Genomic DNA, 13923 nt, shown 5'->3' with positions numbered 1-13923 from the left:
AATGGCTTTTCAGATGGGTGTGCTTCCTCAGATCATCAATCGTGATTCTCTAGTCCAAGGTCAGTAATAGAATGATTAAGCCTGACAGAGATGAATATGGGCTCAGACTTCTGACAGGCTTCTGGTTCTATCAGTGGTTGAAAATAACCATAGTCAATCTTGAGGCATGCAAAATATCACAGAAAAAAGGCAAACTGGTCCTCAGTTCCTGGAGTGGATCATCTTGTGCTGGCTAACTCCGTCCTGGGAACTAGAAACTTAATGAAAGGAGCCCATCAGTGTGGGTGCTATTTCTTAATGTTTGCCCTTTTCCCTGTCCCAAGCACCCTCCTGTTATATATAAAAGGGAAGGAAACTGTTGACTTGACCCTAGCTAAATCTCCTGTAGGTGAAGTACTTTCTACTTGCTCTGGGTAAGTTTTTTTCCCAAAGATCCTTTCTTATTAGTGTCGTATGGTAAGAAAAAGTGCAAGACAACTTAATGGGAAACAAACTGGGTGGCAGCATTTCAGTATAAAGACATAGCCTGAGTTGTTATTGCCATACCCTACTCACTTAAAGAAAACATTTGAGCAGCAAATAAGAGCAGCAGAAGTGGTCATTGATGATTCTTGTTCTTGCTGCAGTTGGTTACCAAGGAAGACCCCAAAGCACTGGCTTTTGCTTTGAACTTGGACATAAAGAAGACTGAAACTGTCCACTAAGCCTGCAGTCAGGAGCTTGTCTGTGTTTCCAGCAGATCCAGAGCTTGAGTTCTCTCATGAACATTTCAGCCAGGAAGAATTCATTGCCTGAAGAACTGCAGAATCCTAAATGGGCCAAAGCAGATGCTACCCATTTCCAGCCAGAAACATGCCCTACCACCTTGCCTTGTGGTCACTTTCATTATGGTCACCCTGATTGCTTTGACCACCCCCATACTATCTGCAATAGCTGGGTGTGTTCTCTGGGGTTGGCTGATGGCTGGACTTAGGCCCCCTCCAGAAAAGTGGTTACTCATCTCAACATCTGCCCTTCCTACTCTTTTTTTTTTAATTTTTTTTTATTAATTAAAAAAAGAAAAGAAATTAACACAACATTTAGAAATCATTACATTCTACATATGCACTCAGTAATTCTTAGTATCATCACATAGATGTATGTCATCATTTCTTAGTACATTTGCATCGATTTAGGAAAAGAACTAGCAAAACAGCAGAAAAAGATATAGAATGTTAATATAGAGAAGAAAATTAAAATAGTAATAATAATAATAAAATATATATATAAAAAAGGAAAAAGAAAAAAACAAAAACAAAAGATACAAACAAACAAGCAAAAAAAAAAACTATAGTTCAGGTGCAGCGTCATTCAGTGTTTTAACATAGTTACATTACAATTAGGTATTATTGTGCTGTCCATTTTTGAGTTTTTGTATCTAGTCCTGTTTCACAGTCTGTATCCCTTCAGTTCCAATTACCCATTATTTTACCCTGTTTCTAACTCCTGCTGGTCTCTGTTACCAATGATATATTCCAAGTTGATTCTCAAATGTCGGTTCACATCAGTGGGACCATACAGTATTTGTCCTTTAGTTTTTGGCTAGACTCTCTCAGCATAATGTTCTCTAGGTCCATCCATGTTATTACATGCTTCATAAGTTTAGTCTGTCTTAAAGCTGCATAATATTCCATCGTAGGTATACACCACAGTTTGTTTAGCCACTCGTCTGTTGATGGACATTTTGGCTGTTTCCATCTCTTTGCAATTGTAAATAACGCTGCTATAAACATTGGTGTGCAAATGTCCATTTGTGTCTTTGCCCTTAAGTCCTTTGAGTAGATACCTAGCAGTGGTATTGCTGGGTCGTAATCCATTCTGCTAGTCTATGTCTTTTGATTGGGGAATTCAGTCCATTAACTTTTAGTGTTATTACTGTTTGGATAATATTTTCCTCTACCATTTTGGCTTTTGTATTATATATATCATATCTGATTTTCCTTCTTTCTACACTTTACTCCATACCTCTCTCTTCTGTCTTTTCATATCTGACTCTAGTGCTCCCTTTAGTATTTCTTGCAGAGCTGGTCTCTTGGTCACAAATTCTCTCAGTGACTTTTTGTCTATAAATGTTTTAATTTCTCCTTCATTTTTGAAGGACAATTTTGCTGGATATAGAAGTCTTGGTTGGCAGTTTTTCTCTTTTAGTAATTTAAATATATCATCCCACTGTCTTCTAGCTTCCGTGGTTTCTGCTGAGAAATCTACACATAGTCTTATTGGGTTTCCCTTGTATGTGACAGATTGTTTTTCTCTTGCTGCTTTCAAGATCCTCTCTTTCTCTTTGACCTCTGACATTCTAACTAGTAAGTGTCTTGGAGAATGCCTATTTGGGTCTATTCTCTTTGGGGTGTGCTGCACTTCTTGGATCTGTAATTTTAGGTCTTTCATAAGAGTTGGGAAATTTTCAGTGATAATTTCTTCCATTAGTTTTTCTCCTCCTTTTCCCTTCTCTTCTCCTTCTGGGACACCCACAACACGTATATTTGTGCGCTTCATATTGTCATTCAGTTCCCTGATCCCCTGCTCAAGTTTTTCCATTCTTTTCCCTATAGTTTCTGTTTCTTTTTGGAATTCAGATGTTCCATCCTCCAGTTCTCTAATTGTAGCTTCTGTCTCTTTAAATCTACCATTGTAGTTATCCATTGTTTTTTCCATCTTTTCTACTTTGTCCTTCACTCCCATAAGTTCTGTGATTTGTTTTTTCAGATTTTCTATTTCTTCTTTTTGTTCAGCCCATGTCTTCTTCATGTCCTCCCTCAATTTATTGATTTGGTTTTTGAAGAGGTTTTCCATTTCTGTTCGTATATTCAGCATTAGTTGTCTCAGCTCCTGTATCTCATTTGAACTATTGGTTTGTTCCTTTGACTGGGCCATATCTTCAATTTTCCGAGCGTGATCTGTTATTTTCTGCTGGTGTCTGGGCATTTGATCAGATTTCCGTGGGTGTGGGACCCGGCTGGTTGAAAGGTTTTTCTGTGAAATCTCTGGGCTCTGTTTTTCTTTTCCTGCCCAGTAGGTGGCGCTCGTGGCGCTCGTCTGTCTGCAGGTCCCACCAGTAAAAGATGCTGTGGCTCCTTTAACTTGCCAATCCGAATCTCACAGTCAGCCCGGGAAACTGCGCGTGGAGCGGGGGTCGCCGGCCACCGTGGCTTGGGGGAGTGCCGGTCCAAATTGCCCAGCTGGCCCGAGACGCCAAGCGTGGCGGGAGGGCCCCGCTATCCAACGTTCCCAGTCGGACTGGGAAGCCACGTGCGTGGAGGGGACCCCGGTCGCCAGCCGCCCCGGCCTGGGAAAGTGCACACCCCTTAGGTATCTCACTGCAGCGGATTCTCCCTGCCCATTCAGCCATTCCAGAATGGGGTACGCTGTCTTTTTGGTCTCTGTCATGGCTCCGGGAGCTGTTTCGTATTGTTTCTGTTTCTTTAGTTGCTGTTCTGGAGAAGGAACTAAGACCCGCGCGTCTTACTAAGCCGCCATCTTCTCCGGGAGACCTTTCCTACTCTTTTGAACCACTTAGCTGCACTGACACTAGCCCCTGCCCTGTAATTAATTACATATTCTTATGTTTTCTGTTTAAAATAAATTGTCATATTTTGGACTCACTATAAAAAAAAACAAGCCAAAAAACCATTCCAGTATTTTCAGAATTTGCATCTCATAGCACCCCATTTCTCAGTACCAAAATCTGTTTTTTGCTTGCTAAAGCTGCTGATGCAATATACTAGAAACAGGTTGGCTTTTACAATGGGGATTTATTGACTTTTAATGCACAGTTCTTAGGCCTTGAAAATGTCCACATTAAGATATCAACAGGATGTTTAATCCTGATTAAAATCGTGGAATGGAAACTTTGGATTGTTTCCATGGAGATGTGACACATCCAATTGCGGGTGTGACCTTTTGATTAGATGGAGATGTGACTCTGCCCTTTCAAGGTGGGTCTTGGTTAGTTTACTGGAGCCCTTTAAAAGGGGAGACATTTTGGAGAAAACACAGTTGCTTCAGAGCTGACAGAGACGTAGATACTTGGAAATGCTTCAGTGCCAAGAAAGAGCACAGATGCCTAGGCACGTATGTTTGGAGATACAAGGCCCAGCAGACAGCACCATGTGCCTTCCCATGAGATACCAAGCAAGTCAAAACCCAGAGTGTGCTCCAGAAGAGCTAAGTAAAGGGCCACAGATGCTTAGAGAGGAAACCACTAGCATCAGAAGCTGAAAGCAATGAAACCGGGAACAAGAACCAGCAGATACCAGCCACTAGCCTTCCCACGCCCTTCTTGGGTCAAAGTATCTTTATCTGGATGCCTTAATTTGGACATTTCTATAGGCTTATAATTATAAGCTTGTAACTTAATGAATTCTCTTTTTAAAAGCCATTCCATTTATGGTATATCATGTTCTGGCAGCATAGCAAACCAAAACAGATTTTGGTACCAGGAGTGAGGTGCTGCTACAGTTTGAAAATACCAAATATGTTGGAATGGCTTTTTAAATGGATAAGAGGAAGATTCTGGAAGAATTGTGAGGCTCTTGATAGAGAAGGTCTAGAATGTTTTGAAGAGACTGTAGAAATGTGGCTCTAAAGATACCTCCAACAAGGTTTTAGACAGAAATGATGAATGTGTTGTTCCAAGCTGGAAGGAAAGTGATCTTTGTGGATGGAAGGCAAAATTTGAGAGCAATGAACATGGATACTTAGCTGAAGAGATTTCTATACTAAACGTTGAAAATGCCGTATGGTTTCTCCTTGCAGTGACAGGAACGAGATAAGTTGAGAACTGAACTCTTGGATGCAAAGAAACCAGAAATGGATGGTCTGGGAAATTCTTGGGTCTGGAAAGTGAGCCCACAGAGAACAGCGTTGCACATGAGGATATAACCAAACATGGTGCCAGTCAGCCATTTCAGAAGAAGCCAGGACTGGAAATGGAGTTATCCAGAAAGGATTTGTGGAAAGTCCTTTTTGTCTGATGGTTTTGACCCCTGTGTGCTACATGGAAAATCAACAAATTTTCTGTGAGATCTGTATAAATGGAACCACTATCAGTCTGAACTAAAAGGGATAGAAAAGAGACAAATTGAAGGAAAAATGACTTTAGAAGAAGAACCATGGAAGCTAAGGTCTGGAGCCAGGAAATCTTGAGCCAAGAGAGCAGACCCACCCATTCACGTGGAGAAGGTGCATCTCCCCAGAAGCAGAGGGCAGGCCTTCCACGATGTTCAGGAAGACTTCTGGGGCCCCAGGCTGTGGAGAGGGTGGAGTGCAAAAATCAGGGGTTGGGGGGAGCCTGGAAATCACCCCATTATTCTAAGGCTGCTAAGCATGTTTCCAGAGATGGCAGAGAGTCTAAATGCTGCCCCAATGCTTGGAGAGAGTGAAGTTGAGAGAAGGGTGGTTCCCTCAATGCTCTGCAGTGTTGCAGTGCTCACCCCAACATTTGCAGAGAGCGGGGCCACTGCATAAACCCTTGGAAAGTGTGGGACTGCTGCTTTCTAAAGCCCCAAGGATAAATGACTTCCAGACTTGTGAACTCTGATTTGTTTTCCCTGCAGATTTCTGTAGTTGTTTTGGCCTGGTGACCCCAGTTTACCTTTCAATTTCTCCCCATGGCAATGCAAACATGTACCCTATGACTTTTCTTCCTTTGTATACTGGCAGCAGATAACTTGTCCTGAGTTTTATAGGTCCAGAGGAGAAAGTATTTTGTATATGGAAAGAACATGTCTTTTGAAGTTCAGAGGTTAAATGTGCCAGTTTGAAGCCATTATGTATCCCACAAAAGCCATGTTTTAATCCTGATCCAATCTTGTGGGGTCAGCCATGTTTCTTTTAATCCTGATTCAATATTGTGGGGTGAGAATGGAGGTTATCAGTTAATCCAGCAAGTTGGTTAAATTGAGATTGGCTAAGAGAGCTTCTGATACATTCATGAATTAATTAATCATATAAAATTAGCCTCAACCAACACTGGCATCTATATAGACCAGTGCGGATTGGCCTCTTGATGATACTAAAGCAAATGCCTGTGGAGAGCTATTATGATCTTAGACCAAGGTGCTAATGAGTTCCAAGTGAGTTCTAAGTAAGTTCATATATCCACTCATTTAAGCCTCAACCACCTCCTCAGGTAGGGGCTATTATTAACCACAGAGACGCAAGGTACCTTGTTTGTCCATGCTCATGTCATCGCAGCGTATGATGGAGTCATATTTTAATGAGGCTGTCTGCTCCAAAGCTGTTGCTCTCACCAACACTGCGATCCCCCTCTGTACAATATCAAATGTTGTAAACATCCAGCAGTACAAGTTAAACCAAAGTCAACGAACAAATGAGGAGTTGGCAGAATCGGTTAGCAAAAAGGCTAAAACTGACAAGGTTAGTAACACAGGCCAATGTGACATAATGATGTTATTCAATATTCAACCAATATTTACTGAGCACATACTATATGCCACACAGTGTTATAGGTGCTCAAAACAGATCTGCAACAAACTCCAAATCTCTACCTTCAGGAAGCTTGTTATGCATAAGCCAGACAAAGAAACTCAATACCCTTACACATAAGTTAAGAATGGCTCGAGACTTGAATAGATATTTTTAAAGAATAAATACAAATAGCCAATAAGCACAAGAAAAGATGCTCAACATCATTAGTCATTAGGGAAATGAGATTCTACTTTTCACTCACTTGAATGGCTATGCTTTTAAAAATGGAAAATAAGTGTTGCTGAGGATGTGGAGAAATTAGAACTTTCATGCATTGCTAATGGGAATGTGAAATATGGCAGCTGTTGTGCGAAACAGTTTGGCGATTCCTCAGAAAATTAAGCATAGAATTACCATGTGACCTGACAATCCCGCTTCTAAGTATTCACCCCCCCAAACTGAAAACAGTAACTCAAACAGATAAGTGTATACCAATGGTCATAACAGCATTATTCAAAACAGCTAAAAAGTGGAAATAACCCTACAGTCCATCAACAGACAAATGGGTGAACAAATGTGGTATGCTTGTACAATAGATTATTCATTCAAAAGGAATGAAGCAAAAGAAGAAAGGTTTATTTTGTCCAGAACATGTTTTCTGTAGCACATAATCTAATTCAACCTGTCTAGATAGCTCATTTAAACACTGAGACACAGGGAGCCCAAAATAAGAATGAGGAACCCTAAATAGATTATTGTAATGCCTGGATACATCCCAGAGTATATTAAGTAGATAATCAAAGAGTATTGGCAAAATCCTTTGAGGGATAGGAGAAATATGAAACTATTAAACTTTACCATACAGGTGAATCCTTGATACAGCATCAAACATTAGGGACACCCAAATCAATAGGCCAAGCCCTTGATCTTGAGGCTTGTTCTTGTGAAGCTTATGTAGGTAGCAGAGAAGCTTAGCTTACCTATAGGTATGCCTAAGAGTTACTTCTGAAGGACCTTCTGTTGCTCAGATGTGGCCTCAGTCTCTCTAAACCCAACTCTGCAAGTGAAATCATTGCCCTCCCCACTACATGGGACATAACATCCAGGGGTGAAAGTCTCCCTGGCAGCATTAAAGATCAAAGGTGATAGTGAAGTTATACAGACAAGGTAGGATTTAACAAATGAGTATGACTGCTGAATCATTAAACTGATATTTCTTTTAATCTCCAGTATTATAGAGTAGCTAGGAGTAAAGACCTAAAATTGTGGAACTATAAACCATACCAAATTCTGAAATATGTTCTACAACTAATTGTTGTGCTGTGCTTTGAAACTGCTTTTTTATATATATGTTATTTTTGAGAAAAAAAGTCAATTGTGATGATAAAAAATATTTATTCCTTCTAGCACCCAATGTTCTGGAGCAGCTAAAAGGAAAAATCTGAGAGGATGTTATGTTAGCCCATGACAGACTCTGGGATCTGTCTTGTTATTACTTGTTGAAGAATGCTTTGAAAACTGTTGCTTTTTTTTTCTTTGCTTTGTATATGTTATATTACACAATTTAAAAAGTCAAAAAAAAAAAAAAGGAATGGGATTCTGATGCACTCTGCAACATAAATCAACCATGAAGATAACACATGAGTGAAATAAACCAGATACAAAAGGACAAATATTGTATGCCTGAAGTTATATGATATACTTAATATGCAAATTCATACAGAGGGCAAATTAGGGTCACCAGATGTGCCAGTTTGAAAATATTTATGTACCCTAGAAAAGTCATGTTTTAATCCTAATCCCACTTTATAAAGGCAGCATTTCTTCTAATCCCTATTCAGTACCGTTTGAAACTGTAATTAGATCACCCCCCTGGAGATGTGACTCAATCAAGAATGGTTGTTAAACTGGATTAGGTGGAGATGTGTCTCCACCCATTTGGGTGGGTCTTGATTAGTTTACTGGAATTCTATAAAAGAGGAAATATTTTGGAGAAAAAGAGATTCTGAGAGAGTGGATGACATAGCCAAGAGAAGCAGAGTCCACCAGCCAGTGACCTTTGTAGATAAGGAAGGAAAATGTGTCCCAGGGAGCCTCATGAAACAGGAAGCCAGGAGAGAAAGCTAGCAGATGATGCCATGTTCGCCATGTGCCCTTCCAGATGACAGAGGAACCCTGACCGTGTTCACCATGTGCCTTCTCACTTGAGAGAGAAACCCTGAACTTCATTGGCCTTCTTGAATCAAGGTGTCTTTCCCTGGATACCTTAGATCAGACATTTCTATAGATTTGCTTTAACTGGGACATTTCCATGGCCTAAAAACTGTTAACTTGCAACTTATTAAACTCCCCTTTTTAAAAGCTGCCCTGTTTCTGGTACACTGCATTCCAGCAGCTACCAAACTAGGACACCAGGGGTCAGGTGCAGTGGGAGGTGGGGAGCTAATGCTTAATGGGTTCAGAGTTCCGTTTGGGGTGATAAAATCGTTTTGGTAATGAATGGTGGTGACAGTAGCAGAGTGCTGTGAACATGGTTAATACCACAAAATGTACACTTGAAAATGGTTAAAATGGGAAATTTGTGTTATACATATGTTAATTAAAAAAATGAATTGCCCTTGGAATGACAGAAACTGTCAAATGCCTGCAAAAATGAATTTCTTCATAGCCTCCTTCAAAAGCCAAGCGTGAAATAAAGAGCTTAACATCATGCGATTCAACTACATTGGAGAAACCATGCAGCCTCCCCTCAAAAATCAGCAACTGCATCTTTATTCAGCGCAAGAATTGACATATAGTTGCATGATAACTTAAATTGTGTAATAACTAAACACAAGACAAGAAGAGTTACTTTCCTAATTTTAGTTTCAATTTTGCAGTTAAAGACCCAAACAAACCTCTTTTACCATGTTTTCTATGAAATGTTAGTTCGGCTGTGAAAGTGGCTGATCTGCCACCGATCACTGAACAAGCCGTGGAGGGGATGAGGAGGGGCCCGAGGCCACAGCCTGTCCCCAACACCACACTCCCGCAAAGACATGAGTGCAATTAAGAGGTAATGCCAGCATCCAGAACTGGTCAAACATTAAAAGGCCATTCTGAAAGCATGGGACACATGCCAAGGGAGAGCGCAAAGCAGAGTGGCCCACTAGCTGGAAGAAGTTAAAAAGTAAGTCGATTCAGACAGCCTCAAGGCTTTGGCCTGAGAAAATAGAAGAACCTGCCAGGTTAAGCATGCCTGTGGGTGTGGGTGTGGCTTTTTAAAAATCTGATCTTTTGCGGTTGACAATTATTTGTCCTTTGGTTTTGGCATACCTTACATAAGTAGCTTCACAATATAGAAGGACTTACGGTATTATGCTATTTCTTCTTGTTAAATTTAGTGAATACTTGAACCCCACTTTAAAATTTTTTAAGAGGAAACCCACCCCTTTGGCTAAAAAATAATACAGACAGAAAAAGTCTCAGTTCCACCTTACTTCCCTCCCATCTACCCAGGTCCAGCTCACTTGAGCTGATTTCTCCCTCTGTCATGCACAGATAACCCACTTTATTTATTTTTATATGCTGTATGATGGGGGTCACATTTCATCCTTTTTCCATGTGACTATCCATCATTGCAGCACTATCTGTTGAATTTGGGGGTGGGGGGAGGGGGGGAGAGCATGGGCTGGGAATTGAACCCGGGTCTCCTGCACGGCAGGTGAGAATCCTACCACTGAACCACCCTCACATCCCTGTATATAACGCACTTTAATTAATTCCTTCCTGCAAACAAATACAGATATGAATTATGTTTCTCTTTTTCCATGAGTCGTAGTGTACCTTGTGTGCATCTGGCTTATTTCATGTAACAATGTTTCTTGGAGATTTTCCCATACCAGTGCACTGATACATACGGAAGTACACTATGAATAGAGAGCTTTCGCTTGAAGTATTCTTTGGATAAATTCTATTTATTTAGTTAGTCCTCTGCTGATGGACATTTGCATTGTTCGCAAGCTCTCGTTATTAAAAGCAATGCCACAAGTCACCTTGTAGATACACCATTCTCTACATGGCCATCATAAGTGAAGCACACACTTCCAAAAGAAAGCTGGTGTGTCAACGAGTGTGTCCCTCTGTAGAACTGATTCAATTTACACCCCCATCCCCAATGTATGAGAGAAGCTGCTTCCCCAAATTTCTCATCGATATCGGTGTTATCAAACACTTGGATTTCTGCCAGTCCAGTAGCTGAAAATGGCTTTGGTGGGGCGTTAAATGGAATTTGTTCTCCCTATTCCTGAGGTTGAGCATCCTTTCATATGTGTAAGAGCCATCTTTCCCTTTATCTGATAAACTGAAAAGTACAACATCGGGAAAAGAAAACATCTGAGAAAGAAGCTGACTGGATTAGATGCCGCATTGGAGGGAGGAGGCGTCCTTAGGATTCGGGGTCTTACTTGAGTAGAATGGCTCTTGCATTTAAGTGTTCAGCTACCCTCAGAAAATCAGAGCACCATCAGACTGGCTGGGTAACGCCTTCTGAGAACCACACAAATCACTGAACACCCAACAAACTTGGTGATCTTATCAACAATCCCCAAAAGGGGTCTGCTCTGCCCTGGGGCACAGACCTGGCAATAGGGCAGTAATATCCGTAGGGCGTGACAGAGATATCCACTCAACAAATGCTGAGAGCCTTCCGGGGTTTCCACCCAGGGCAGGAAGGCAGACCCTTCACGTGACAAATGAGTAAGCTGCAGGCTTTGTTAGAAGGTGGTTGGTGCAATGGGGAATAATACGACTGGACAAGGGAATCAGGACTACGAGGGTAAAATTGTAAATAGGGTCATCAGGGCAGGCCTCAGTGACATGACAACATTTGAGCAGAGACTTGTGTTAAAGGAGAGAAGCTGGTGTTATCTGGAGGAAGAGCATTCTGGCAGAGGGAACAGCTAGGGCCAAGGCCAGGAGGAGGAGGCACCTGGTTCATTCTAGGAACACAGAGGAGACAAGTGAGGCTGGGGGCGGATGCAGGGGGTGGCAGGAGACGTCGCCAGCAGAGGTAAATTGTAAGAGATAATGGCAAGCATGGGCCGAATGGCTGAGCTCTGCGGCCTCTTGGGGCATTGTCGCTATCACTTCCTGACATCTTGCTCTTTGCTTGGTCTTGCCCGCACGAGGGGTTGGTTTTCAAGGAAAGGCAAAGGCAGCCCCAGGCTCCAGGGCATGCGGCACGCAAAGCAGACCCCAGAGCGCCGGGCAGAGCTGGACGATCAATGCAGGGCTGAGGTCTATCGGCTGATGACTCCCAGCAACGAGGGCGTAACCTCATCCCCTTTTCTACTCTAATTCTGCTTGTCCTAAAGGTTCCTTCTGTTACTAAAATTAAGATCCTATTCTTGCAGTGTCTGGGATTTGAGCCTCTCACAAGTCTTGCCAGTTTACTTCCCCATTCCTGAATGTCTTCCGTTTCAGTGACATCAGACACCTTTTCAAAGGCCCACACCCTGTCCCTGACAGCCTGGCCAGTGATTATCAAACTGTTCGTCCCTGAGCTTCAGATCTGGAACCAACCCAGCTACTGTTCTCTCAACAAACAGAACTGCAAGGAGACCAGCTCTTTCTTTTTACACAAGTCTAAGGACTTAACACAAGAGGAGTGAGACCTCGGCACCTGAAGCCAGTAATAATGGGAAAGCAGGCCACATTTCCCCAGGGGCACAGGCCCTGATGGGGAAGTCTCCTCAATGCATGGACAGCATTTCTTGCAGGGGCAAAACCACAGCTATTCCTGCTGATTTGTTTCTCTACTCAATTTTCCATATTGCTCTCTTGTTTGCATCTTTAAGCTCTACCCCCTCTCACCTCACCCTTACCCCTACCCCAGGCCAAGGAAACACACACACTGTACACAAAAGTAGAGGACATGGCTGGCCTTCAGGGAGGGAGAGGCCCTAAATCCCCACCACAGGTTGGTCAAGTGCTTTGCCATCACCAACTTCAGCAGTCTCCCCACCAAGCAATGCAGATCCACAGGGGTCACGTGGCTGATAGAAGGCACAGAGCTGGGGGGTGGGGGGCTGGGTAGAGGGATTGGCCAGGAAGTGACCTTCAGGAAAGGTGGAAGCCAGCACACACAAAAAGTGACCCAGCAGCATGGCACACTGGAGACATAACCACTCCTCCGCAGCTGGAGGGCTCTGACTCTGGGGGTACAGTCCCCAGAGGCCCGGGCAGCTTAAGCCAGACACCAAGGGCCTGGCGGTAGCTTAGCCTTGCCTTTGGTATGGGGCAGATCTGGGTGTGAAATCGGCCTCCCCCACTTACCAGCTGTGACATCAGCATTGCACTGATGACGTCTTGTCATTGGCCTAAATCTCAACTTATTTGCACGAAGGATGGACCCAGACATCGTCTTGGCGGGGGGGAGGGGAGCGGGGGTTGGGGGGAGAGGAATAGGGACGCCTACAGCCCTGTGCCCGGGTCGGACTCTTCCACACTCATGATGACATCTGGCAGGACGCGCCCTCGCGCCGCTGTCGCCAAAGCTTCCCGGATTCATGCTCTGGCTGAAAAGTTCTGCCGTGTGTCCCGAGGGCCTCCCGGGCTCCGGGGTCAGCGCCGTCGCACGCCGCGCGCTCCTGATCCGCCCGGGCGTGGGACGCGCGCGTCCCCTCCCCTGCCGCCCACCCTGCCGCTCACCTGATGTAGGGAAGGAAGGGGTTGACGTGCCCCGACAGCACGGCCACCACGTAGGAGATGATGAAGGCGGCGGACGACCAGGTCACGAGCAGGAAAGGCACGAAGGCCATGCCCCGGAGGAAACACAGCATCGCGCCGCGGGCCGAAGAGCGCGGCGGGCAGCAGGCGGGCGGCGGGCAGAAAGCGGGCGGCGGGCGATGACAGATGGCTCCCGATGGCCCTCGTTGGCTCTCGGTGGCCGCGGGCGGCGGGCTCCGCGACGGCCGGGGCGGGTGTGCCCGGGAGGGAGGAAGCGCGGACAGCGGGCGGGACGGCGAGCAGCGAGGCGGCGGGGCCGGGGGAGGGTGGGGCGCGGGCGGCCCCGGCTTGTTGCGACACGATGAAGTCACAAAGCCCCGGCGCCCACTCGGAGGCGCGCGGGGACCCGGCGGACCGGGCGCCGGCACGCAGCGCGCGGGCTCCTTTCGCTTTTGTTTCGGCCGCTCGGCTGGGGGCGCGGGGGCGGGGGGCGCGGGGCTGCGGGCCCCACCCGGCGCGCGCCTTCGCCCTGGGGCAGCTCGGAGCGGGTTGCGCTCCTCCGGCCCCTTTCCCGAGGGGTTTCCAGGGCGTCTGTCCCCCCACCCCGCAGGCCGTCCCGCGAGGGACCCCCTGCACCGGGGCGAGCGCGCGGGACGCACCTGCGGCGGACCCCCGCAGCCCTCACGCCGCGCGGGGCCGGACCTCCAGGGCGCTTTCCCAGAGACCAGCTCCGTCGTCCGCCCG

At 45.0% G+C, this 13923-nt stretch overlaps 1 protein-coding gene across 2 annotated transcripts in view; it reads right to left on the bottom strand.

The window, feature by feature from the left end:
- The window catches only part of DRAM1 (DNA damage regulated autophagy modulator 1), a 44154-nt gene extending 30709 nt beyond the window's left edge, over positions 1-13445 (bottom strand). For both annotated transcript variants that reach the window (XR_013155962.1, XM_077111805.1), the window contains exon 1: positions 13162-13445. Coding sequence is in view for 1 of the 2 variants with exons in the window: in XM_077111805.1 (XP_076967920.1) it covers positions 13162-13292 (131 nt within the window). In the remaining variant the exon portion in view is untranslated. The remainder of the gene's footprint in view (positions 1-13161) is intronic.
- Between the last annotated feature and the right edge of the window lie 478 nt (positions 13446-13923).

The sequence above is a fragment of the Tamandua tetradactyla genome, chromosome 7 (genome assembly GCF_023851605.1).
Source record: "Tamandua tetradactyla isolate mTamTet1 chromosome 7, mTamTet1.pri, whole genome shotgun sequence".
NCBI classification, from domain to species: domain Eukaryota; kingdom Metazoa; phylum Chordata; class Mammalia; order Pilosa; family Myrmecophagidae; genus Tamandua; species Tamandua tetradactyla.
The sequence above is the reverse complement of the archived record's forward strand: the minus strand, read 5'-3'. Positions and strand labels throughout refer to the sequence as shown.